At 50.9% G+C, this 27,455-nt stretch overlaps 1 protein-coding gene across 2 annotated transcripts; it reads right to left on the bottom strand.

The window, feature by feature from the left end:
- On the bottom strand, positions 1-27,362 carry ZBTB7A (zinc finger and BTB domain containing 7A). 2 transcript variants are annotated; one of them, XM_054013281.1, is made up of 3 exons: positions 27,333-27,362; positions 7,379-8,571; positions 1-3,335 (listed from the first exon to the last, which is right to left on the bottom strand). In XM_054013281.1, exons 2-3 carry the CDS (start codon positions 8,554-8,556, stop codon positions 2,882-2,884), a joined length of 1,632 nt encoding a protein of 543 aa, XP_053869256.1. In that variant the 5' UTR covers positions 8,557-8,571; positions 27,333-27,362; the 3' UTR covers positions 1-2,881. The 2 variants fall into 2 exon arrangements, with proteins under 2 accessions (XP_053869256.1, XP_053869257.1); XM_054013282.1 differs by lacking the exon at positions 27,333-27,362 and adding an exon at positions 25,445-25,989.
- Between the last annotated feature and the right edge of the window lie 93 nt (positions 27,363-27,455).

Here is a 27,455-nt window from a genome sequence, read left to right on the forward strand (position 1 = left end):
ACTCCCTCTCCAGTTTACATTCGGCCAAACCTGCTCTCACTTTAAAATTAAAATAAAATCTAAAAAGTGCTTTCAAAATAAAAGGACTAGAATCTCTTTTCATTTTGAACTGTGCATTTAAAAAACAGGAGAATGGCTGAAAGGTGCCCTTTCTAGACTCTGCTAAGCTGAGGAGCTGGGTAATTCACACCAATATTTACTTTATATCTGTATACTTGACTCTCTATATAGCTGGGGAATAGGGATTGATTGAGACTGACCCATGTCAGATGTTTCAGATCACAGGGCTGGGACTGGCTAGCAACCACCAACAACCCTCAGTGTCCACATGAGGGCACTGGACCCCTTTACCTGTCCCGGAAGAGTTAAAGGGGTACAAACCCTCTCATGTGAATGCAGTTTACTGGTAGAAAGAGGCTTATACCCGTGTTGCTTATTTCCCTTCTCATATCTTTATACTGGTATCATTGTATCCACAGTAGGCATTGTACTGGTATAACTACTTCAGTCAAAAGTCACACCCCTACCTGAAACAGTTATACTGGTACAAAACCCTGTGTGTGGACCAGACCGAAGACCCCATTACAGTGGGAGTAATTTACAAGCCACTTTCAAGGTCTTTTTGTGCGGTTGTAAAGGCCTTGGTGTAACCGAGCATTAGGCCCTGAACCCCTTCGTGTCAAGGAGTCAGTGGCCTGCGATTCTGATCATCTCACACACAGGTCACGCCCGCATCTTTTTGGGACTGAAACCGGGCGCTGGGTGAAGCTTCGGGCGCTCTCCTAGTAACCGCAGCAAGGAAAGGACAACGGGGCTTGAGGTGCGGTCAGCCCCGGTGCCCGTCTCCTCCACCCCACCACGTTAGCTCTGTACACATCCCCCGAGCCAGTCTTTCAGTGCCCGCTATTCAAATAAATACATTCCGCTTTGCCTCCGCAGGACAGTAAATACATTGGTGCCCGTCTGATGGAGAACTACCCCTCCCAGAAGCCTGTGCATTTAATGACCCAGCCTGAGGTCCCCAGAGGAGATAAATTCCAAACCCCAACACCAAAGCCTTTCAGGGAGACCTTAAATAACCCTTTAAAAAAAAAATCCCCCAAAAACTCAAGTTTTAACTGCTTTTAGGGTGCTCTCATTTGATTCCTAAAATCTTGGGGGTTACCCTGCTCTGAGAGATTCTTTTACTTAATAGAACCATCTAATGAAGTGCTTTGAGATCTTGGGGTGAAAGCTGCTGTAACAAGTGCTAAGAGCTTGGTCACATGGCCGCTGTCCATTCCATGTCAGGGTGGCAAAAGACTGACCGCCCCATCTTGTCAGTTGCTGATCATTAACTCCCAGCAGGCCCAAAGATAAAGAAGAATCCTGCCATATCTCAGAGGGGGCTCCAGCTTCAGCTCTGGGGAAGGGGAGTATCAGAGTCTGACTCAACAGAGAGAATTGAATAATTGCTGCGTCTTGAAAGGCAAGGTTCGGATTCAGGAGGCAACAATCCGATCTAGCAAAAACCTACCTTCTGCTCCTCTCCTATTGGGGCACAATTTGCCAAGCACGGGACCAGGCAGTAAGTCATCAAAGTACAGAACTAGCCCATTCCATCTGAGGTTGCCTGGAATTTGACTCGATTGCTCAGGTTCTGGCCTGATGCAGGGTTTGCAGTGTGCTGGGGAGAGAGAAGTTTGGTAGCCACAAGGCTATCTTACTAAAACAGGGCCTTTAATGCTACAACACATTACAAACCGCACTCATGGAAATGCAGCCACCTCTGGGGTGGAGGACAAGAGTGAGGCATAAACATGTGCTGCCCAATGGGTGGGTGAGGGGGAACGTTGGCCAAGGGCTCTGCAAACATCCTCAGGCAAAGGGCCCCAAAGATCTTTGCACAGAGCAGAGAGGGCTGCCGTTTTTGTCCAAGAGACCCTCATGTAGTAACCCCTAACCGGCCAGTTCATCTGCCGAGAAGGAGTTCGCACCTTTATCGCAACGTGCACGCCCTAGATCTCAAAGCACTTCCCAAACCTCACACAAAACAGCATTTGCCTCATTTTCCAGCTGAGGGAGCTGCGCCCCGGAGAGGGAAAACGACTTGGCCCAAAGTCACCCAGCAATTCTGTGGCAGAGCCGGGATTAAACTGCCTCCCAGTCGGGAATGAAGCGCCAATCTAAACCTCCTGGGGAGAGTCGCAGTTTCACCTGGCATCTAGGCAGCTCGGAGCAGCCTTGCAAAATTCTGTTCGCCCACCTACGTGGCGGGAGCAATCATTCTTAAAAAATGAATATGTAAAATATCATCAGTTTCCCCCCCCCCCAATTATCATTATAAAAATTGTGCACCAGGTGAGTTCAGCCAACTTTGCTCAGCATCAGGCCAGAAAGGATCTGAACTCCCTACGGCAGAATCAAATCCCCGATCAACAAAAGACCATCTCAGGCCTCAGGAGCTCTCACTTTCCAATGGAGAGAAAGCTGCACTCAATTCTTTCCCATCCAGTCAGACGGAGGCACGGAATGTAGTGACTGTCCAGGAAGAACCTATTCACCTCTTGGAATTGTTCTGGTTTTTTTTTTAAATAGATGCATCTCTGCCGTTTTTTAAAGTGTGTCTGGACACAAAATAAAGCTTTGGATTTGCATGGACGCTTCTTTCCATGTTCTAGACCAACCTTTCAACCCTCCCGATCTCACACTTCCTAAGCATCGGCCTTCCAACGAAAGGTCCTTAGCTATTCGAGGTGTCCCCATGGGACTGGTTATGGTGGGAAGATTGGAAACATATATATATATATCTTTTAAAAAGGGAGAGAAATATTTTAAAGAGAAATCGGAGGAAAGTACTAACTAGATTTTGTGACACTTTTTTTTTCTTTTTTTTTTTGGTTTAGGAGAGTCCTTGTGTTTTACCCTCTGACGACCCCTCCGCTACATTCAATCTTCCTGGTGCTTCATTGTTAGAACTATCTTCAAAGTGCTGCTCCTGGCCGTTTTTCTGCTCGGTGTCCTCCTGTGATTCTTGTCTCTCGCCACCAGCTTCGAAGCTTCCGTCTTCGGGGTTCCCTGCGGGGGCGGGCAGGCCGCTCACATCTCTGACCCGGGGCTTGCGCCCCCTTCTGGATGGGATGCCGTTGCACCCATCTTTTTTAAGGTGCCTGTGCAAGTGGTCGGATCGGACGAAAGTCTTGAAACAGCTGTCGCACTGGTAAGGCCGCAAGCCAGTGTGCACACGCATGTGGTTCTTCAAGTCGTAGTTGTGAGCAAAAGCAGCCCCGCATTGCTGGCACAGGTACGGCTTTTCACCTGTGTGCTTCCTCATGTGAACTTTCAGCTTGTCCTGCCTGCACGGGAGAGAGAGACGGAGTCAGGGAGGGGGTGGGGATTCTGCGCCTGAACGCGGTGGGTGGAGCCTTCAACCCCACCACACAGCAACCCTCCCACCCCCAGACACATGGTGACTGGGGAAGCCCTGTACATTCAGCACCATGATCCCTCGGGGCTGGTTGTACTAAGGGCTGGGAGATTTCCCACAGGGAGCGAGCTGACTCAGCCCTGCGAGAACGGGCTATGGAACCGTCCCCTAGCAGAGGGGGCCACCGCCTGGTGTGAGCTGGTGGCCGAGCGTCCACGTCCCCAAACTTCCCACTAGAGTTAGCCGCACGTGAACCATGTGCTGACAGTTCCTGCAGCAAGGCCGTGGAGACGGCCCTGCGACTGGGGCAGAGCGTGGGTCCATCCAGCCCAATACCCTGTCACCTACTGCGGTCGACATCAGCCGCTTTCGAGAATGGTTCCACAACTCCCCTTCCCCCCCTCGACAGCTACGGGATACGCTGTCCCCCGGGAAATTTTCTCCCAACCCCATTAGTTAGAGTCTGGCTCCGGCTCTGACAGAATTTAGATCCCTTCGAAAATGTTTCGTAGGTCCTTATAACGCCGCCTATCCCCGTTCCCCTGGTAAGCGTGAGCGTGTCTGGCAGTGACAGACGCCTCCGCTCATCAGCGCTAATCTTCACAAACAAACCACACACACAACTTCCTGGAGCTGCCTGCTTATCCTGGTGGGGCTTCGGGGCACGGTTTGTACGGTGTCGGACAGCAATCTAGCACAACGGGGCCCTATCCCATGCCGATGATAAATGAGGGGAATATACACGGGTGAAAATTCTGCTGCGGAGTAGAACGAGCCAACGCAACCGTGGAGCTTTGCCGAACATTTTTCGGAAGAACTGAGGGGCACAGGGTGAGTCAACAGCTGGTCTTTGAACAGGCCCCAAAAGGGGAAGAAATCGGCAGAGGTTTCAAAAAGGCCACCCTGCAGGTTCGCAATGGGTTAAGCGGTTATTGCCTTAGCTCCAGTTAAAGGAAGATGGTTTAAGCCCAAAATGGAATCATCACTTGAAAAATAAAAGGGTTGCTTAAAAACCAAATAGTAATAGAATTTTTTTTTAATGATTTTATGATTCCCCCCCCACCCCCACAACATTCCTCACTGGGCTAGTGCAGGAAACCCAGAAAATGAAATTGACTAGAAACTAACGTCAGATTGACTAGCCCGGTGCAATTCTCCAAGCTGAGAGAAAGGGAAACAAACAGCATAAATGGTGATGAGCAAACTAGATTATTTCCAAGTGCCCGTTTTATTAATCTATGGGGTTCTCAGAGAGGCAGTCGGTAGGGCACTGCGCTGGCATTCAGGGAATTAGGGTTGTATCCACAGTTCTGCTGCTGACCCCCCGTTCTGTCCGCCTTGCCTGTTTAAACTGTGAGCTCTTTAAGGACTGTCTCTCACCCTGTGTCTATAGCGGGCCCTGCATAACCGGATCCCTGATCTGTTAGCAGCTGTCATAGTACGGACAATTTGTTATTATTAATTATTACTGTTAGCACAGATAAGGACCTTTCTTTTTAACAGATGAGCTTTAACCTGCCCCGTCTCTTTAACGAAGGGAGTGGCGGAGCGCAGGGGAAGCTGCAGGAGGCATGCACAGGAAAGCACATGGTGACTCAGCACCCATAGGGGTTCATGGGAAATCCAGGCTGCAGCCCTGAAGGTGGCATCACTCAGGAGGTCAAAGGGAAGGCAGCAGAACCCAGCTGCTCTCCCCACCTTCATTTGAAAGGAAGAACCACAATAAAAAGCAAGAGACACAAATGTTCCTGGGCTGGCTGGACCAACCCCCCAGCCTTCGGGACCCCACGCTGAGCAATGAAACGTCTGGCAAAGACCGACAGGCACAAGTCAGACGAGCAGAGCAGGAGGGGAGCGGCAACACGTCATTATTTCTTAGCATTTCTGAGGTCAACAAACTGCAGTCGTAAACAGAGGGTGGAACAGCAGGTCTTCCTGGGACAGCTGTGACATTGGGTCTGCAATTAAAGGGCATCTTTGCTACCGGGAGACAGCCCAGGCTAGAGATGTCCTGATTTCGGGGGCTGATGTGGGCACAAACGGGCGTCCTGGATTTCAGTCTGGAAACTTGGCCTAGAGCATTATGTGCCAGCCTTGTTTATATATGTAGGGTGTGTGTGTGTGTGTGTGTGTGTGTGTGTGTGTGTGTGTGTGTGTGTGAGAGAGAGAGAGAGAGAGAGAGAGATACAGCCACACAGGCGTGCGGCAGGACAGAGAGATCAAAAAGCAATGGGGCTGCACTGCCCCGTATCAAATCTTTCTCCAAACTGGCCCCAGCAACGCAGGCACTGCGTTCCCACCAATCTCAAGCCCCCGCACACTCTGTAGCTAGCAGGCAGGCAGGATCTAGTAACAAGACAGTGGCCGTCTGCATTTCAACCTGTCAGGAGACAGATGCATCCTCCGGCTTCTCAACAGCACCTCTGAGAAGGAGGTGGGTTGGCTCACGGGTCAGTGAGCGCACACTCGCGTGTACACGTACTGCATGCACACACGCCCCCATGCATACCACAGACGCGTTGCTTTCGATAACTGTTGGCAGATCCACTGGCAGGGGTAGGAGGCGTCTCTTGCCCGCCGGTCAGGGCCAATGCCTGGCCCGCTCCAGGCCTAGAGCTGGCCCAGCGGGTTACAGTAGTGGTGCAGCTGGTCCCCTAGCCCAGCAAGCCACTGCATTATCAGCATGCCACAGCTAACAAGCGCGGGGCCCTCTCCCCGCTGCATGGCCGGGCAGGTCGCCGCGCCATATCTGCTCCCGCTCCAGCAGGTGCAGCTCCCTTCGCTTTCAGTGGGACTCAGGCCCGATCCTGCCAGGGGCTCAGCACCTCCTCCTCCCGCTCCCGCTCAATGGAAATCCAGGAGAGCTGGGTGTGATGCGTCCTCTCCCCTCGCCCACTTACCGCTCTCACCCATGCTGCTGCTCCGCCTTACCCAGGCACTCCTGATTTACACCAGCAGGGGGCAGATCAGAATCAGGCCCATGAGCTCAGCGTTTTCTTGGCTCGCTCCTCCCCCCCCAAGGCTCCACACGGGACTCGAACCCCGTTGGTGCTCCCGAGTCCGGGGCTATTTGCGTAAGCAGAAAGCAGGCTGGGCGGGCGAGGCTGTTTGGCTTCTTTGTCAGCCAGCCCACACAAGCGCTTGGCAGAGTGCGGAGAGATCTGGGCGGAACCCCCCGGCCTCACGCCGCAATCAGACGTGAAGACTGAAAAGAGGAGGCTCCTTGGAGCACATGGACTAAAGTGAACCAGAGGGACTCGAACAATATCCCCTTTCTTCGGCACACCCGTGGCAGAGGGAGGCGCAGGCAGACCCGGATTAGGAATGGGACTGAAACGACCCATGCCTCTAGGGGGCCACAAAAAGTTGATTTTTTTTTTTAATGGGGGGAGGGAAGGAGGGAGAGAGAGACAGTCCCGATCCCTTCCTCGGATCCAGCACCACCAGGCAGGTGCAGCAGCAGCTCTCCTCAGGGCCGTTTGCAGAGGACAGGCCGAACTCTGCCTCCAGTTACCAGGCTCTGGATGTCTCAGTCTTTAGATGGGGTCATTTCTCAAGGGTTAGTTACATTAAACAGCCCCCGCTGGCCACAGAAACCTACTTCCCCAAGGATGGAAATGACATGGGGTGGAAAGCTCCCCCAGATGCCCACCCCCCATTGGCCCCCTTTGCAAATCCCAGGCGTGGCCAAGATTTATCAGCGACTATAGAGATTCGGGGCACCTGACACTGTGGAAGGGCCCCCCAATTTCCAGAAGGGTGGCTAACTCAGCACTTTCTAAGTCAGGGTTTCTCAAACCGGGCACCCAAAAAAAATCACTCGTCACTTGCCCATCAAAAAGGAAATGACTCACTGCAGGCGGGGGGTGGGGGGGGGGATTGTGCAAGGCTGATCCGTCCCACGCCCACCCATGCCCGTAAGCTGCGAGCTGGCTTGGGCAATACCCCTCCGCCGCCCTTGCTGCCCCTCACCTGGTGAATCGGACTTTGCAGATGTTGCACTCGTAGGGTTTCTCGCCCGTGTGGGTGCGGATGTGGCGGGGCAGTTTGCCAGCCCCCTGGATCACCTTGTCACAGATGGGGCACTTCTGGAATGCTTTCGCCCTGATCTTCTTCTCCGCCTTCTGGGACCAGGACGGATACACGTCGCTCTCGTGAGAGCTGCTGAAGTATTTCAAGTAATAATCCATCACCCCGTCGTCGTCCTTCTGGTCGTCCTCACCCAGCTGCTGCCGTCCCACGGAACTGATCATCTGCTGCAGCAGGGCACTGGCGGCCAGACCGTCCACCTCTCGAGTCTCAGCCTCCTCCGCCTCCGCTCCCCCAGGAACGAAGCTGGGAGAGTTGCTGGCTTCCTGCTGGTCCAGAGCTGCCTCCTCTTCTCCTTGTGCCGTCAGGCCGTGTCCACTGTAATGTCCATTCTGGGAAGGTGGGAATAAGGCTCCCGGGGCCTCCTCTTCCTCTCTTTTCAGCCACATGGCATGGTTGCTGTCAGGGTCACCGTCGTTCACCTTTGGTCTTTCGTTTGGGGGGGCTTGTGAGTAGAAGTCCATGCCGTTGCAATCCGGCTCCTCCTCGTCCTCTTGCCCTTGGAAGTTCAGTCTCTGAAGGTCTCTCAAGTCTTCGTTGGTCCATGGAAAGTTGCCTTGGTGGCCGTTGATGGGGTTGCTCTGGAAGAACTCCAGGTACTCTTTTGCTCTGAGATGGTTCCTTTGATCAATTTGATCTACTAAATCCATCTGGTCATTTTTGGCCAGAATCTTCCTGTCGAGGAGATCCGTGCAAACCTCCGTTACCGCCTGGATCTCCAGCAGTTTGGCGGCGTTGAGGATCTCGTTGACGTTCGAAGTGCTGACGGTCAGGGTTGCGGTGTAAGCGAAATCGAGCAGGGCCGACAGGGCGTCCACGCTCACAAAGTCTATCTCGTATACGTTTTGCTGGTCCACCACTAACCCTGAGGTGAAGAGCTTCTTGAAGTATTGGCTGCAGGCCGCCAGGACTGAGCGGTGGGTGGGGAACTCCTGACCGTCCACCAAGATGACCACGTCACACAGCAGCCCGTTGTTCCTCTGTTCATTCAGGCTACTCAGGATGTCGCTGCTGTGATCGGGGAACGGGATCCCGATGGGGCCGTCCACGCCACCAGCCATTTTCAACACCAAGGGCTGGGAAGAGACGAGAAAAAAAAAAAAAAAAAAAAAAAAGCAGGATCAGTTCTAGAGCCTCTCATTGCTAACAGGCGTTTGGACTGTCGAAAGCATCTCCCACCACGGGTCCTATTTATTGTCTGTTGGCCTTTACATGGGGCAATCTATGTGCCAGACATGAATGCAGCCTTCAGACTAGAGACCCAATGCACCCACCCGGCCCCCAGGTCCTCTTTGCACTGAACATTTCTACGGTCACAGGCTTGGTTGGTCTCCTGCTCTTCCCACCCTGCCGTCTCCTTCGGAGAGATCCCCTGCTACGTCGCTCTAGGTCTGGGAAGCGATTGGAAAAAGAGAGAGAAACTCATGGAACAATTCACAAAGGACTTGCTGGGGAAGGAGCGAGACGGCTTGAGCAAGCCTCGGGCACACGCACCAACACGTCCCACCCCGTGGGAAGGGCACAGGCAGCCGCGGCACTGGCCTGTAGGGACAGGGAAATAACAAAACCTTCCCAATCTGCTGCCAAAGCTCCCACTGCAGGATGACGAGCCCAGGTCAGAGACCTGAGCACAGTGGGGATTTAAATGCTTGTGGAATTAGGAGGGTTCCCTGGGGGAGACGAGAGACAGGACTCGATGGATATGAAGGGGATTCATTATTGGGGGTTGGACTAGATGACCTCCTGAGGTCCCTTCCAACCCTGATATTCTATGATCGAGGCTGCTGGACACAGACAGACCCCGTTGTTCTCTGGGCCTCCCCGGCTCCCCACCCTGTGCCGCCGGCCATCACCACACGGCATCCCCCAGGAGCTGTGGAAGCAGCTGAAGTTTATGCAGCAGAACCAAGGGCACCGGCCCTCTGTAACCCGGCTGAAATGAGTGCGGTGACCTTGCCCAGCTCCTGTAGTAGCCACAAGAGCAGCTGGCAAGGTGAGCAGAGAGGCCACGGACCCAATGGGTCGGGGAAGTTGAATCCCTCTTGCCCCTATGAATCGTCCCTCGCATGGAGTCTCTCTCTCTGCTCCAGCTGGGGACTCATGCGGGCACCGTGATGGCTGGATTTACCCTGCCCCGCTCTGGGAGGCAGGCATTAGCCTGGCTGACGGGTGGGGGTGTGAGGCACAGCATGGATTAATGGACTTGCCCGAGGTCACGCAGGAAGCTTTTGGCAGAACCAGGAAATGAACCCAAGCCTGGCACGTCCCCAGCCCGGTGCGCGACCCACGGGGCCACCCGTCCTATCCCAGGGGGCCACCGTGCAGCTGAGCAGCGACCCCCATTCCTTTAGCTGCGCTGCCAAGGGAGTGCCACTCGTAGTGCCCGTGGGCCCCGCCTCTCTGCCCACATGCACTGAACAGAAGCAGGGTGCCTCAGTGGAGCACTTTCCATTCTCCCCTCCCCGCAACCCCTCCAACACACACACACACACACACACACACACACACACACACCCACACACACACCCCACCCCACCCCCCCCGCAGCCTTTCCACCGGCTTGGCAGCCTGAGTGGAGGGGCTGGGAGCGGGCTGGGATCCCCACCCATCTTAGCTCACACCGGACCCTATAAAGCCTCAGGCTGTACCTGTGCCACCCCATCCCCTTTCCCCGAGCCCCGCTCTGCCAGTTCACCAGCTGCACGCCCAGGAAGCGCCAGCAGCATGCTCGGCTCTATAAAAGGCCTGATCCGCCTGCCTCTCACACGTTATTCTCCAAGCGAAATGCCTCTTTCTAGCATTATTAGAGGCTAGTTAGACAAAGCTATTCAAACCCTTTCTACTTTCTCAAGTGATCTGCCAGCCAGGAGTCCGGCAGCGTTTTGGTCTTGCGGTTAAGGCACTAGGCTGGGAATCAGGAGATCCACATTCGATTCCAACCTCCACCACAGAGTCCCTGGGCAACCTGGAGCAAGTCACTTCATCTCCCTGGGCCTCAGTTTGCCAGCTGTAAAACAGGGACAGGAATAATTCCTCTCTCCCGCCCTTTGTCTGTCTTGCCTGTTAAGACTGAAAGCTCTTTGAGGCAGGCGTCGGCTCTCGCTAAGCACATACAGCGCCTGCTACAATAGCGCTCCTACCTCAGTTGGGGTCTCTAGGTGCTATAATAATACAAACAATCATAATTAAGGCTAAGATTTAGTCACGGGTCTATTTGGTAAAAGGCATGAACAGGGCATGGGCAATAAATGAAAATTCACCGGTCCATGACTTTTACAAAAGATACCCGACTAAATCTCTACTTCTGGGGCCCTGCTGTTCCAGGGTGGGGTGACCAGATGTCCTGATTTTATAGGGACAGTCACGATTTTTGGGTCTTTTTCTTATATAGGCTCCTATTACCCCCCACCCGTCCCGATTTTTCACACTTGCTGTCTGGTCACTCTACTCCGGGGGGTCCAATCCTGGGGCTGACTGCCCTCCTGCGGCTGCTCCCAGGGACCGCTCTCGGGATGGCCTCCAGGCACCCCGGGGCCACTGCTCCAGCCATCCTGGGACTGCTGCTGCTCGGGCGATCCCCAGGGCACCCCTAAGACTGCTGGTCAGGTGGCTCGCCGGAAGCAGCCACACCGGCCGCTGCTTGGGCAGTCCCCAGAGCCAGTTGCCCCAGGGACTGCCAGAGCCGCTGGCCCCAGATTGTTCCAGCAGCAGCCGACGCGGCCGGCCGTGGGGCACCCGAGCAGGGGGAACTAAGGCACAGAGAAGGGATGTGACCTGTGCAACATGAAATAATGAATCAGTGGCGGAGTCCGGTACAGAACTAACTACACAGGGAAGCCATTGATAGCGCTATGTTATAGTGGTGGTAGGCAGCAACGCGGGCACAATACATAAGGTTTCAAAACAGTCTTCATGACAGACATGCACACGCCTACTTTTCATAACTTCCCCAGCAGCACTTTCAAGCTGAAACTTTCCATGAGTGATCTCAGCCCAAGAGGAGGGGATTTTGCTACACTTTCCCCGTTTAAAAAAAATCCTGCTACCTTTTTTCTCACTCCAATAGCTCAAAGAACAGCTCAAACCTCGCCCTGAGGTCCTGAGTTACACCCACATGGGTCAGTGGGGGACAAAATAAAATTGGTCCTGGATGGAAGTTTTTGGCGCTTGAGAGCGCTCGCTGCGGACGACGTTCACTAAGGGCTCAATCCTAACGAAACATATCGATTTGAACAGCAGCAAGGCAGGAACCGGCTTTAAAATCCCAGAGTTGCGTGGTGCAAGTGCACCCATCCAAGGAAGTAATTGGGAGTCCCTCCATTCACTCTGATGGGAGCTGCTGGAGCAGGCCCTTAATCACATCCATTAGAAGGTAGCCACTAACACGGATCAGCTGGGCTGTGGTGTCTCACGGCATGTAAAATGCAGACGCTTTACAGGGTTTGAAATATTCCTGGCCTGGAAGGAACCGACACCAGCTGCAAGGGATGAAATATGGTTGCAGGGGTTAAAACTAAGCACAAAATTTGACCTAGATTCTGGGCTCATGGGTTTTTGAGACGAAGTGCAGTGATAAGGGAGGAGGAAAGATGGTTTTGTGGTTAAAGCCCTGAATGGGGACACAGGAGATGTAGGTTCAATTCCTGGCTCTGCCACAGACTCCCTGGGTGACCTTGGGCAAATCACTTCATTGCTCTGTGCCTCATATTCCCCCCACATCTGTAAAACGGGGGTAAATAATTCCTTCCCTTCCTCTCAGGCTGCTGTGCAAGGATATGTTTATTAGCAATGGTAAGGTGTTCAAATGCTACAGAGTACCTAAATACATGGAATTGGCCTAATTTACAATCATGCAACCCCGCTGACTGACGGGGGCCCACAAGTGGGTGACTACGGGCAAAATTCTGTGTTTGAAAAGAGGAAGTGCCAAACGTGCAAGACAGACTGCTATCCCGCTGAGCGAGTGTGTTTTGGCCTGGTCCTAAAAATGAAATTTAGAGATTTTCCCACATTAGATGCTGGAGGGAGGTCCTGTCCCCCTTCCCTTTTAGAGAGAATTTGAGCTGGGTAAAGCATTTAGAAGCTTTGGGCGATAATCTTTTGGCCAGCCAGCCTGCAGCACCCACACAACTAGGGTTTGTCATGCCCAGCCATAGCTGGGGCACGAGGCAACCGTCCAAGCAAGGGTTAATCCCACACAACTTGGGAGCCGGGACAATCGACAGCATAGTGCGGGAATGGTGGCTGGGTCATGAGACTTCCCAGCCTTGGCATGGAAAGTGATACACTTCACAACTTATTCGAGTTGGACAAAATGCCTTTTGTGTTGAGCTGTGGTTCAAATTTGCAGCCGCTGAGAACGTGAAGGAGTTTAAAAAACATATACATTTCCTAGCACATCTCCCCCGACCCGGCCAGCGAGCATCCTCCGTTATCCTTGAGCGAACAGCTTCTCTCTCACAGCAGCATTGGTTATAAAACTTCGGCCAACAGCACAAAGGCTTTTTACCTTGCATACCGCTTGCTACGTTCTTCTGAACAGCTGGCAAAAATCACACACGCGGTTCCCTTACTCAGAGACTCTGAATGGCAAGGTTATTAAAGCAGGCAGAGGATTAGCAATGGGGTAGGGAGACTTGCACCTTTACAGGTTGCAAAGTATCAGAGGGGTAGCCGTGTTACTCTGAATCTGTAAAAAGCAACAGAGGGTCCTGTGGCACCTTTAAGACTAACAGAAGTATTGGGAGCATAAGCTTTTCAAGTCTTACATCTGAAGAAGTGAGGTTCTTACCCACCAAAGCTTATGCTCCCAGTACTTCTGTTAGTCTTAAAGGTGCCACAGGACCCTCTGTTGCTTTTTACAGGTTGCAAAGCATCCCATGTCAGTAGCCACTGTAAGGCATCACGGAGCAATGGGGTTTTCAGTGACCTGTATGAAATGAGTTGATGGGTCTCAGTGCGGTGGACTGGACAGGTGTGCTGAGGGCTTTCCAGCTAGGCACAACTGCCACGTTAAGGACTGAATGAGCCACAGGGCAGCAACTGACCTCAATCTCCCATGCAGTTTTTTCTCCAATTGAATACAACATTCTACGCTCACTGTCCCAGATTGCGTTGCTATGTGCCGTTATAAAGATGCTACATTTCACCCCAGAGGTGTCACGCAGTACCCCTTCCCTCAAAAGAGCCATACAAGGGAAACTAACTGAAGCCCGGTCGACACTAAAAATTTTTACTGACATAGCAGTTGGGGGGGTGGTTTGTTTTTTTTTTTTTTTTAACTCAATATAGCTATGCTGGTAAAAGCCTTAATGTAGACACAGTTATATTGGTATCCCTGCGTTTAGGTCAGTACAGTTTATGCTGTTTAACCCAAACCAGCATTAGCTATACTGGTATAAACATTTTTATACCAACCTGCGTCCACACGAAAGGTTTTTGCCAGGAAAGCCGTACCAGCCGAACTGTTCTTCATGTAGACAGGCCGGGCTGCTGCTGGGGAACCAGGGAAAGTGACAATACACAAAGTGATATGGAATGTGCGAAGTGGAAGAGAAATACCTCTCTTCCCAGCTCAGAAATCTGAGCCGTTACTTGTGACCGCAGGGAAGTTATTGTCACACAGAAAGGCAATTTTAACTTCTTTCAGGGCTTGCAGACAAATGACTCTTTAAAAAAGGCAGAAACATGACTTGACGACTCACAAATTTTAATTGGTTTATTTAAGACAGATTCCAAAATGGTTGCCATTGGAGGCAGCAGTTTATGGGAATTCTGTGAATTCAAGTGACATGCCCATGTCATGCCAGGGTCCAAGTTAAACCTGTTGACATCGTTCTGTTTAATGACCAGGTTTGCCTGGGAAAAGAGTTCATTTAATTTTTTCTCTTATTGCCCTGCACTTAAAGTTTAGCCGGATGAAAGGAGGAATCTAATTGGCTAACGAGGGCTCTGAACCATATGGTATAGGCAGATAAGTCACAGGTGGTTGGTTAGCCAGTAAAAGTACTGCATGCTTGCAAAGCATCCTTCATCCGGAAGATCCCAAAGCACTTGATTTATAAAGTGCAGAGCTCCTTCCCCACTGCCAAAATGCCACCAGCTCTGCCACCAACACATCCGCTGTTTAATAACAATGTTACACAATAGTTTAGGGCTAAATCATCTCGCTCATTGATGAGAGGGACGGACGGCTTCAGGGCACCATTGTCACTTGGTTTTAAGGAGCAAGGCTCCATGGGAATAACGGCCTGGGAGAGCTGAAGGTGCTTGCCGGTTACCCCCAGATGTCACAACGTGCTCAAGGCGGCACACAAGGCCACCACTTATGTCCTATTGCTCAAGGTCCAGCCATGCTATCAGCACCAGGAGTGCTGCCGAGGATTATTAAAATGACATTGCTATTAAAAATAAAATTCAGCCGTTTGCTGCCCAAAGCCCAAACATTACTGCCTCCCTCCCTCACCACCAGGTGGAGAACTGGGCACGTCCCCCACTACGAAGAGCTCGCCCAACGCAAGTCCGTGTCTGTTCCATTTATATTAAGGGAACAGTCGTCCTAGTTCCCCCTGCCCACTCAATGTCTGCAGCCCTCGATCTCTTGAGAGAAACACAGCTCTTAGGCCACGCGGAGCATGAGCCATCTCTGCTGACACCAATTTCTGCAGCATTACCGGGCAAGCCTGAGCAGATCTCTTTCTGCCTCGGATCCTCCCTAAACTCTACAGAGGCCTCGATAAGCGCAGCCCAGAGCCAACAGTGGGAAGATGGCAGTCAGGAGGAAATGAAGCTTTCCTAAAGTAGGGTGTTTGCCTACTTAGTAGCAGCCCGTTTCACCTCTGCCATGCCGCTATTAAAATTCAACCGCTTCCCAAAAGGAATGTGCTGTTGGCAATCTAGTGCCATCAAAGCATCTGAATTATGTGGACCTGCAAAACAAAAGCATGCTCTTGAGAGGAAGATCCTGGATGTCAATAGAAACCAGTGACATGGTTTCGAATATTAAAAGGCAATTCAGAGCTGGTGACAAGCACTGGATTGACCGTGTAGGAGGATGAAACGCGCTCTGTTTAACAGATAAATGGTACCTCCTTAGCAAGGAGAGAACTGTTCCATCCACGGATCTCAATGGGGGGGTATGCCTCAGTTTGGTTTCACAGCTGGGGTAACAGACACAGAGAGAGGGTAAGTGACTTGGCCAAGGTCAGTGAGCCAGGAACAGAACCCATGTTTCCTGACTCCTCATGCCACAGTCACCTGATTACATTACCCCCCCTTTTTATCATGGGTACCCCAGAATGCCCCCCGTTCTGGAGGAACCAGCCCTAGGATAGCTGGGCTTTGGCACTCTGCTGAGGCCATTAGTAGGGGGCAATTAGTGCCTAGGGTGGTGGTGGCTTTTGTGACGTGAACGCTTCCCTACTAGGGATCCAAACTCACCCCCATGTGGTCTGAACAGATGTCAGACGAGAATGACTTTCAGCCAATCCCCCCCGGGACCGACTTGCGAATCTAAAGGCAAAATGCCACACGGGCTATTACTGAACCCAAAAGGTGCATTTTGTGGTTTCTTCTCCTTACAAACCCCGGCCATGTTTGGATCTACAGGACTACGGCTCTAGGGCCACAAACCCCAGATTTGTTAACTATGGACTAAGGCTGAAATGGACGAGATGCTGGAGAAGGCACCAGCATATCTAGATTATGGCAAAACACGGCCCAATTGCAATCAAATCATTAGGTGACCTGAACTTCTCCTAGGGTCCATCACATCACCTGCTCCCATTCACCTGCCAGACCCAGGTCGGACCTGCCAGAGATCTGCTTCTTACTGCTGCGCAGAAAAGCACGTCAGGGTAGAAGCAACAACGAGGCATATAGGGCTGCCAGATCCCCATTTTATGACTCTGCTTTTTATACCAGGTACCCGCCCAAGGATAAAAATTAAAAAAAAAAAATTTGGATTTTTCTATCACCAATTCTCCAGCCTGTAACTACAAAGAGTTTTGCTTGCTCCCCATTTGTATTTATAGGTCACTTCTTACCCCAAAGTACTTTATAAGCCATATACTCCGCATGCAGGAACTATACCCACCACTGAAATGCAGCCACCTCTGGGGTGGAACGTACACAGCACACAATAGTTTACAAAATGAAAAGACGACTCTCACATCCCATTAAATTCCCCCGGTGGTGTTAGACAGGAAGATTATATAGTAATTACTCAATCTGAAGTTTGGACAGAAGTTGAATTAATGCCCACTGCTTTTCCAACAAGTGTCGTGGGACGCTTGACCGCAAGTGATAAAGAACCTTGGTTTTACTTCCTATGAAAAAAAAAAAAATACACCACCTCCAACAGCGCAGTACTGTGCAGAAGTTCCAGTGATGCCAAGTGAAATGGTAGGTTTTCCTCGGAGCTCTCCTCTCCGAGCATTGACCAAAAAAGGGGCAGATCTACAGAGCCAATGCAACAAGGAAAAACCTCCTTAAATCGTCAACCATTTCCTAGATCAGAAACGGCTGCATCCTGTGTGTGCCTTCAGAGAAGCCAGTCTAGGGCTGATATATTTGGCAGAGCATCTGAATTGGTCAGGGACATTTGCATCTAAAATCGGCACAGACAAAAAACTCCAGTCTGTTGTTCTGGCATCTGAATTCTTTCGATTTAGAACTTCAACTCAGGAGGCAGACAGCTCTCGGCCAATTCCCAGCACTAGGTAAAAACCATCATCAAAAGCACCTCTAGCATTAGGCAAATACCGAGCATCACCCAGTTTCTTGGAGCTCCTGGAAACACATGGCATTAGGAGGTAATTCGGCCATGCCTCATCAGCCGGGTAAGTTACGGAGAGCTGAGAGAAGGCATCCCCAGACACTGATTTGAATTTTACAAGCCAGCCTGTTTACAAGTTTAGCATTCACATTTCCCCCCCCCCTTTTATTGTTGTGTCAAAGATGAAAACAGCTGAAGGATGACTTAGCAAAGTTCCAGGTAAACGGATATCATTTACCGCCCTACTCTGGGACATGCTGACCAGCCGTTTGTGCTGGAGAGGCAGTGCAACTGAGTGGTTAAAGCAGAGAATTGGGAATCAGGGCCTCCTACTCCCAGCTCTGTCACGGAGGGTGTCTCTAACACTGGCCCACGCCAGCTCGCAGGGCTGTAAAATTGTGGTGTAAATGTTTGGGCTCAGGGGTCCCAGAGCTTGGGCTCCCGTCCAAGCCCAAATATCTCCACCACTTTTACACCCCGCCCCCGCAGCGCAAGCCCAAGTCAGCTGACAGAGGCCAGCCGCAGGGGTTGAATGGCAGTGTAGACATACCCTAAGTCACTTCTTCCCTCTGTACCTCATCTATCAGACAGGCACCCCACCACTCAGCTACCTCTGACACACAATTGCGTGCAAAGCTCTTTGAGATACTCACGTCAAAAGCTCTATTAAGAATAAAAGATTAGGGCCAACCCTCCTCCAGCCACGCTCTCCCCCAAATCACTGAGACTTCCACAAGAAAGAATGTCTATCTTCCTCTCCCTGACTAAACGGCGACCTGGATCCGTACCTCCCCCTGCATAGAGCTGGGATGAAACAGGGAGACAATTGCTACCCAAATTGAACTGACTCCCTGGTATCAATGGTTCTGTTTGAACGTAATAAGATGTTATAGGGCTCGGATTCCTCATTGTAAGCGAGGAGATTATTAGGGACACTACAGCCCACCAGCAAAGAGATTCATTACTTGTCCTTCAGTTTCTGGCACTGGGAAATTGTAAATACACATCACATGACAACTCAACAGAGAAAACCTCTATAAAAGGGGATAATTCCTTCCCTACCAAATTCACGGCCGTGAAAAAAACGTCACAGACCAGGAAATCTGGTCTTTTGTGCACTTTTACCTTATACTATACAGATTTCACAGGGGAGACCAGCGCTTCTCAGAGGGGGGGGTCCCGAACCAAAAGAGGGTCATGGGAGGGAGGGGGGGGGGTCTGCAAGGTTATTGTATTTGGGGCACAGTATTGCCACCCTTACTTTTGTGCTGCCTTCAGAGCTGAGGCCGGAGAGCGGCAGCTGCTGGCCAGGCACCCAGCTCCGAACGCAGCACCCGGCCAGCAGCAGCGCAGAAGTAAAGGTGGCAATACCATCCCAGGCCACCTCTACTTCTGCGCTGCTGCCTTCAGAGTTGGGTCCGGACCCCTACAGTTACAACACCGTGAAATTTCAGATTTAAAATCGCTGAAATCATGAAATTTACTATTTTGAAAATCCCATGACTGTGAAATTGACCAAAATGGACTGTGAATTTGGTAGGGCCCTAGTCATATGGATGTAGAAGATGAGCGAGATAGTCAGAGACTTCAAGGCCAGAAGAGATCATTGTGATCATTCAGTCTGACCTCCTGAATAAAACAGGCCAGGGAACTCCTCCAAAATAATGCCTAGAGCATACTTTTAAAAAGGCATCCAATCTTGACTGAAAAATTGTCAGTGATGGAGAATTCAGCATGACCCTTGGTAAATTGTTCCAATGGTTAATTACTCTCACCATTAAATATGTCCGCCTTATTTCTAGTCTGAATTTGTCTAGCTTCAGATTCCAGCCACAGGGCCATGTTAGACCAGTGGATCTCAAACTTTTGTACTGGTGACCCCTTTCACATAGCAAGCCTCCGAACGCATTCCCCCTTATAAATTAAAAACACGTTTATATATTTAACACCATTATAAATGCTGGAGGAAACACAGGGTCTGGGGTAGAGGCTGACAGCTCGCGACCCCTCTGTAATAACCTCACGACCCCCTGAGGGGTCCTGACCCCCAGTTTGAGAACCCCCGTGTTAGACCTTTCTCTGCTAGATGGAATGTAATAGCTTATCATTAAATATTTGTTCCCCATGTTGGTATTTACAGACTATGATCAAGCCACCCCTTAACATTCTCTTTGTTAAGCTAAACAGACTGGATTCATCATCTGATGAGAGGGACAAAAACCACTAGGATTTAGTTTAGAGACTAGAAAAATCAGAGGCAGTGTGATCTAACTGGTAGAGGCCCTGGACTGAGAGTTAGGAGACTTGGGATCTATTCCCAGCTCTGCCACTGACTCTTGTGTGACCTTGGGCAAGTCACCTCACTTATTTGTGCCTTTGTTGTCCTCCCTTTGTCTGCCTCCTCTATTTAAATTGAGTTCTTTGGGGGAGGGGGACCAGGGACTATCTCTTTCCGTGTGTTTGTACAATGCCCAGCGCCTCCGGCCTCTAGGTATTACCATAATACAAATAATAATGAACAACAACAGAAGGGATGAGTGTGAGAATTAAGATTGTGGATGGTAAAGTGAAAGCTGATCCACTCCATTTTCTGGCTGTGCCACAAGGCCATGGCAAGGGGACCCCTGACAATGACAACAAGCAAATTCAGACTAAGAAGCAATATCGCTCGATGTGGGGCCTCACCCTGAGATGTTCTGAACTCTTCTAGAGGAGTTGCAGGTGCTCCATGTATCTCAGCACAAGGCCTACATGGTTAGAATGTTTTGCCATAGGAACGAGAAAAATACTATAGTTGATTATTAAAGGACTGGCTATTAGCATCTGTGGCCATGCAAACTAACATGGGGTAATCAAATCCTCCTGCTTTATGGCACATACTGAGTACTGCGGGGGGTCAGGAAGTACCCACATGTGTTACAGTGAAGCATTGGGGCAGCTCACTTTCTGCTGAGGTGTCAGGTATTGGTTAACATCGGAAGCAGGACAGTGATTAGATAACAGTGGTCTGACCCAGTATGGCACATCATACATTAAGACAAGAAAACCCTTCAGTTAAGGGATAGCAGAAGGAGCAAGCCCTAAACACGGCTAAATACAACCCAGCCCAGCCAGCTAACCTACCGAAGGGCAGCACAGGAGACACATGGGGATGATTCTACGCTGTCAACACACGGCTGTTTTAACCACTGACGTTAAAAACTAGGGCAAACTTCTGTGTTGCAAGGTTTGTCTTAACTGGTTATTCCACCCAGACCTCCTTGCCAATTATCTCCTGTGTCATCAGGGACCACATTTAATCTCACAGGAATGTGTCTTGATGCATGTATATATGCAGCAATACAATCAAGACCTGTGTGTGTACCAAACCTGGGGGGGTATGTTTGCTGGTACACTACAATAGTACACTATTCAAACAGTCAGACATCAATGACGGTCTCCCCCCATACACAAGGTTTAATGGAAGGTCTTTTTTTCACTGCTGGATCAAACTCTCAAGGCCAAGAGCAAATTTATCTGCATGCCTATCACAGCCCAATGGGCTTTCTCCTCCCCCTAAGTTGCTCTGGTACTGCCATAAAGAAACAAACAGATTGTGGTGATTTTAAGATTACTTATTTTTAATAGGGAAATATTTAAAGTGACCAGAATGCATCACTACAAAACCACAGTTCGGATAGGATTTTCAAAGACAGCTTTACTTCCTGAAATGTCCAACTCTTATTGTCTCTGGGCACTTAACTCCCTTAGGAAAGCTCAGACTTCACCATTTTTGCAAAGTGGGGTGGGGGGCAAGGGAGAAAGCCTGGAATTGAATTGGTTACGATGTGAGGGCTTCTGTTTTTAAGGGCAGAGTTGAAGTGTTGGGTCTTGATGGCTCTGTAAACCTGAAAACAACCAACAAAATTTCAACGGGCAACACGCGGCCCAGACACCAAATAGTCTTGGCATCAGCCTGAAGAATCGCCATTAAAAAAATAAAACCGGCTCCAGTGGTAACCCACTCCCCAGCACACCACCTAGGAAGGAATCTTTGACCTCACCTGGCAGGGACCCATGGAGGGACTCTGGCACATGGTGGGGGAGAGGGGGCGTCAGTCTATAAATTTCCATCTGGACTTGAAGACAGGGTGAGGATACGGCCTCCGACAGAGGCCATGTTTCTGTTCTAACTGCTTGGAAGATAGGGCACGAGTGGACACCAGGCATTTGAGGCCAAATCCTGCATTCCTTACTCAAGCAGGACTCCCATTGTGCAACCAGACCTCCTCCCAGAGCATCAACCTCGAGCAACCTGCAGAACTGGGCACCTCAGGACTCGTCCCCTTCACTCCTGAATCACTTCTTTGCAGTTCCATCCTTTATTGTTTTGTCTACAAATTAATCAAATTATCGTTTCAATTCACACAACCCTACCTTCTCACCCCCACGTGATCTCACACACATTTACTATTCTGTCTTGCAAACAGACATATTAAGGCTAGCTTTGAATATACTTTGATACCCAGTTTCCCCACTGCCCTCCGGTTGCGAGGCCCAATCAAGCATCTTCAAAACTGCAACCATTTTATCATCTCTACTCCCCTCCACCTGGACCAAACCCCTCCCTCAAATACGCATGCCGTTTCCTTTCCTGCTCTCTCTGGCTTTAGAGTTTAAAGGCCTCACGTTATTTTGATTGCCTCAAAGGCCAATAATCTTTTCCACACCAGGAAGGAAAAAAATAAAAAGACGAAGGTTTAGGTTTACTGACAAAGCAAAGCACACAGGGCAGGATCGGCACTTATGTAATGCCTGGTTGGTGGATAAGCAAATAGTTCTGGTCTTATTGCTCATTACTAGTAGTGCAAAAACGAATCCCAGGCGTAAGCATGCCATAAAATAAATTCCTAGGAACGGTGTCCTGCCATTAACATTTTTTTCCTCCAGCAAAATACTTGATTGTATAGCTACAAAAGAAGGGAATGCTGAACAGCTGTTGGAATGCTGTTGAGGCAGGAGACTTTGGGTAAGGAGAGAACACCTACCTGTAGCTACAAGCCCAAGCTCCAGTGACTTGCAAAGCACTGGACTGGAGATGCATTCAGAAACAGGAAGGGGGGGGGGGGGGGGGGGGAAGTTGTCTACTTCCTGGTTTCCAGTGGGGAATAGCTGGGTATGTCAATCAGGACTTTAAGAGCACAATCAGAACAATAGATGGTGTTAAAATACATTGGGCGGCACTGCTCCACATGCATGATCTGCTGTGAAAGGAGCGTTACATGCCCTTGCAGAGACCGAGGTATAACTTTGTGGAATTTCAGACCATGACTCTGATGGGCTTTAAAGAACAGTTGGCATGGGAAGAAAAAATGAAAAAGAAAAGAAGTAATGGAAGTGTGTGCTAAACACCCACCGGGAACTCCGGGGCATTTTGCCATTAGGGAACGAGGATTGACAAGTCCTTTCTGCCACCTGCAGCTATACTAGAACACATCATGAGTCCGTCTCCCACTCCTTGCCATATAAGAGCAGACCACTAGCTCCCCTAATCTAGTTGTCTCCTACCTAAAGCCATACCAGAGCAGTCCCTTTAGTAGAGTGTTCCACTCCCTATCATATCAGAGCAGAACCCACTTACGGTCCTGTCTCCCAAATACAACAGAGGCCAAAGCCTAATGCTTCAGAGGAAAGTGAAAAATCACATCATGCACCGGGTCTTCGGGGGGGAAATTCTTCTTTGACTCCACAAGGGATCACCCTATGCCCTGCTCCACAAGAACAGACTATTGCCTTTTGGACAGCTAAGAACATTATCCAGTCCTTTCTCCAGAATCCAGCTGCAACGTTTGGGCTTTCGACAATGTGATGCAAGACTATGTGCAGCATCAAGATACTATATGGGAGCATGAGGAGAAACCAAATAATTGTCTCAGGTATTTGTATAGAATCCCAATGCCTGTCTGACCTGATTTACTCCTGTTCTGACACCTTACTGGAGCTGGTCCAAGATTGGCGGGATGCTCTGAGTCCAGGTAGTGAAGGCATGGACACACTACTGGCTGGCTGGCGATGTGACCAATCAGAAGAGAGTTCTGAACAGGAAAAAAAATCCTATTTCGGATCAAAAGGTCATGGGATTTGGCACAAATACTTCTCACCATCCAAGATGTTAATTTTCTGTCTCTCTCAAATATTGCTCATCAAAAGGCTTTTAATTACAAAGACATGCTGGTCTCTCCAAAGTTGAGGGAGACTGTTTATTGTTTTGATTAGCAAGATAACAAGTGGAAGTCTAATCGTCTGTCACAGATGACTTTACGTTCAATAAATGGAGCATCCTAAGACTGTCACTTTTAATCAAGATTCAACTGCACGTCTCAAATGTCTGGGTTTGATTTTCAAGTTTGGGGGCCTAAATTTCAAACACGGGCACTGTGTTTCTGATGTTCAATTCTACAACTGCGTTCTAAAATGCGTACTTTGGCACCCAAATAACCACTTAGGTAAACAAAATGCTAATTTAACAGCTCAACGGTAACACTGGCCCAGATCTTCAAAAGGTACATAGGCTCCTAACTTCAACTGAAATCAGTGGGAGTTAGGAGCCTAAATACCTTTGAGGATCTGGGCCAAGGTGCCTCAACTTTAAACTTTCTAACTTATTAATGAGCTTTGGGGTTCATTAACAAAATGCAGTTACTTATGGCTGCAAAAGCATAGCCATAAGGAAAAGAAAAAAAACTTTCAGTCTTCAATTCACATTCATACAGATTAGTACAGTACTGGAGTTGTAAGGTACTATGGGCCTGACATTCAGAGGTTATGGGTAGCCCCAAGTCCAACTAAAGTCAATGGGATCTTCCAGTGCTCAGCATCCCTGAAAACCATGCCCTTAATATTCTTAATATCAGTGTTAGAAGGGACCTCAGGAGATCATCTAATCCAAACGCATGCTCAAAGCAGGACCAATCCCCAGACAGATTTTTGCCCCCAATCCCTAAATGGCCCCTCAAGGATTGAACTCACAACCCTAGGTTTAGCAGGCCAATGCTCAAACCACTGAGCTATCCCTCCCCCAAAGAAAAATAAGTACAGAGTATGGTTAAGTATTATCAGGTCCCTGTGCCACAACGCAACAGGGTGCATTTCTGAGCTCAAAAAAGGCCACAGGAAGACCCACAGCTCAGCACAAAGCACAGAACTACTTTGATCCACTAATTTATTAGAACTCCAGCACTGCAAAACTCTTCCTAGGCACAGCTAAGGCATGGTGGAAAAATCCCACCACCTCATCCACATTTGGGTTGTGCCGCCGCACTCCTCCTTTTCCCAGAGCAAGCCTGAACAATGACCAGAACGAATATCAAACAGCAATGGCACCTCTCCAATAACCCATTCATAGACTTAAAAAAAAGTTTAAAAACAACATCCGTAAGCAAACTGCTGGAATTCATAAACCTGCCACTTTCTCCAAATCAACCCTCATAAATGACCAGAGGTTGTTTCTTCAATCCAAAACAAACTGTAATATTCTGTCACATCTCCTCAACCAAAGTACTAACAAAAATCACGGAATTAACCACTTCTCTGCTGTTGCACTGCACACAACCCCCAATCCTCATCCTTCTACCGACTTAGACTGGAAACCCTTCAGTGCAGGCATCTTCTCTATTTGTCCATATAGTGCCTAATACACTTTGGGAACAATATAAATAATACATTTAATAGCAGAAAGTTAGCAGAGAGGTGGGTAATCTTGTTAGTTTAACTCAGGAACCAGCTATAAATCCTGCCAAATGGCCATTACAGGGAATCAGGACTATTCGCTGTCCAGGCTGCGGCTTGGAAATAATGGACCCTCCAGGGAACCACTGGGAAGTCTGCTAAAAATGCTGTAGTAAGGAGGAGATGTAGGTAGCCATATTGGTCCTCAATGTGATGCATTTTATTAGACCAAGCAGGAGCTAACGCACAAACTTTGGGAGCAGAAAGATCCCTGAGAAGAATGACAGAAAGGTCCAACATCTTGTGAACTGTAAGCTACATACAAGTTCAACACATTCACATTCAACCTTTTTCCATGGTCTCAGTATAAACCTTTACCGACCGAGAACAGACAGCAGCACTTCCATTCCCCAGCTAGCTAGCTAGGAACCAACCATCAGCTCCAAACGGTGGTCACCACAACTCACCCACTTGTTATCTAACGGATCAGCCCCACAAGAGCCGGTGGTTCACGATGGGCAGCGTGCAATGACCTTCAGCTATATTCCCTGGCCTCTATGGGAGAGCTTTTTAGACTGGCTCGGGGCCCAAAGCATGGCCTTGATTTCTAGCTCTCTGATCCCCAACTGAAGGATTAGCTGTGGTTTCAGAGGAGGAGGAAGGCCCTGAACCCGGGCCGGGGTAGAGGAGCCCCTCGGTCCTACTAGCCCGAGCTAGTGATGCTGAAGCCTTTACGATACTGGCTCGGTCTCCACATTCCAGCCTCTGCAGCAACTTGCCAGCTTAGAGACTTCCACAGCTCCAAGGGGGCTGGCAGAGCGATTTCTCCTCTCCTCTCGGTGCCATTTCCTGGATGAATCTGTGCACAGCCAGTCTGATGGGGTGTTGTCGTGTGCCCCCCCCCAGGGCTCCCCCCTTTAACACGCCAAGGGGGGGGGGGGATTATCCAGCTGCAAGTTGCAGCCTGGTGCCACTGGGAGCTGCCTCCCCACGTCTGCTGTGGCCGCCAAGGGAGGGGAGAGCCGGCCAGCAGGCTCCCCTCCCCCCCCCACTGGGGCGGCCTTGTGCTTGCGGGCGACCTTGGACCCAGCCCCCCACCCTGGCAAGCCCCCCCCCCGCGCCCTGCCCGCGGCCCCACCCCTCCGCCGGGCGCCAAGCCCCACCGCAATCCGGCCCCCTCCCCGCGGGAGCCTGGCCGCCTGCCACACCCCACCCCTCCCCGGGCTGCCAGCGACCAATGGAGGCCTGAGCTGGGGGTGGGGGCAGGAGGCCGGGCCTGAGCCCTGCGGACACCACCCAGGCTTGGGCCTACACTAGGCCCCGCATCCGCGGCCTTTCCTGGGCGCCGGCGCCGGGGACCCCGCCTCCGCCCCGGGCCGGGCTGCCCGGGAAGGGGCCGGGGGGGAGGCCCGGAAGTGCCGGGGAGGGAGGGCGCTGCCCCGCTGGCCGAGCTACTCTCGGCGGCGCCTCCGCATCCCGCCCCCCACTCTCGCAGCGCCCTCGGTCCGCCATTGGCCAGGCGGAGCCGGGCGGGAAGGAGGGGCGGAGGTCCTCTTCCCATTGGCTCGGCCGCCCGCCCATCAACACACCTCCCGGCCAGGGTTGGTTTGGAGGCGGCCGGCCTGGCGCGGGGCAACCTGGGAGTTGTAGTCCGAGGCCCCATTGCACCTGCAAGGCCGAGCGGGGCGGGGAAACTACAACTCCCATGAGCCTCCTTTCCCACCCCTCTTGGCGAGTCTCCCCCCCCATTTGCTTGCAAGCCCCCCCTCAAAAAACTCCCCCCCCCAGGAAGCACCAGCCCAGCCAAGTACAACGTATGCACGCAGCAGAGAATAGAGGAGGGGGGGGGGACTGCATTAACTGCATGGCCGCAAAGTTATTTGCAACCCCCCCCAGCTGCCCCCCCCCCGACCATATTGCAACTACCCCCGGCCTCAGTGCAACCCCAGCACCCTGGACCAGCCTTGCAACTGCCAAATGCAAAGAGACAGGCAGGCAGATTAAAAACACCCTCCCTGGAACATGGAGAAGAAAATGAATCCCCCCCACCCCCCGCACACGCGCGCGCTGCTCACCCTCTGCCCCCTCCCTTTGCAACCCCCCCCCCTCTCCCCTCAGCTGCTATAAATTCTCGGACAAGCCCCCCCACATGTCAAAAAAAAAAAAATCCCGAGGTTTATAAAGTTGGGGTGGGGATAAAGTAAAGCACACGCCAGGGGGAGCGGGGACTTTCCTCCTTCCAAGGCAGCCTCCCTGTTCGAGGTGGGGGGGGGGGCGGCAAGGGGGAGGGGTGAAATATCCCCTTGATTCAGCACCTCCCCTCCCCCGAGACAGCCCGATCCCCCCCAGTCTTACCTTGCTGGTCCTGGGGGTGGCGGGGCTGGGGGTGGGGGGGGGGGCCTGCCTGGAGTTTGGAGTCAGTTCCCGGCCAGCTCTCCCTCTCTCTCTGGTGTTACTGCCCCTACTGTAACTGTATAT

This window comes from Malaclemys terrapin, chromosome 24 (genome assembly GCF_027887155.1).
Source record: "Malaclemys terrapin pileata isolate rMalTer1 chromosome 24, rMalTer1.hap1, whole genome shotgun sequence".
Taxonomy (NCBI): domain Eukaryota; kingdom Metazoa; phylum Chordata; order Testudines; family Emydidae; genus Malaclemys; species Malaclemys terrapin.

What these genes read in the sequence shown, in the direction of transcription:
- ZBTB7A (XM_054013281.1), bottom strand. Translation starts at nt 8,556, where the DNA reads ATGGCTGGTGGCGTGGACGGCCCCATCGGGATCCCGTTCCCCGATCAC. An exon ending in TGCAAAGTCCGATTCACCAG is followed by an intron (nt 3,336 to 7,378) that starts GTGAGGGGCAGC and finishes TCTCCCGTGCAG; the next exon opens with GCAGGACAAGCTGAAAGTTC.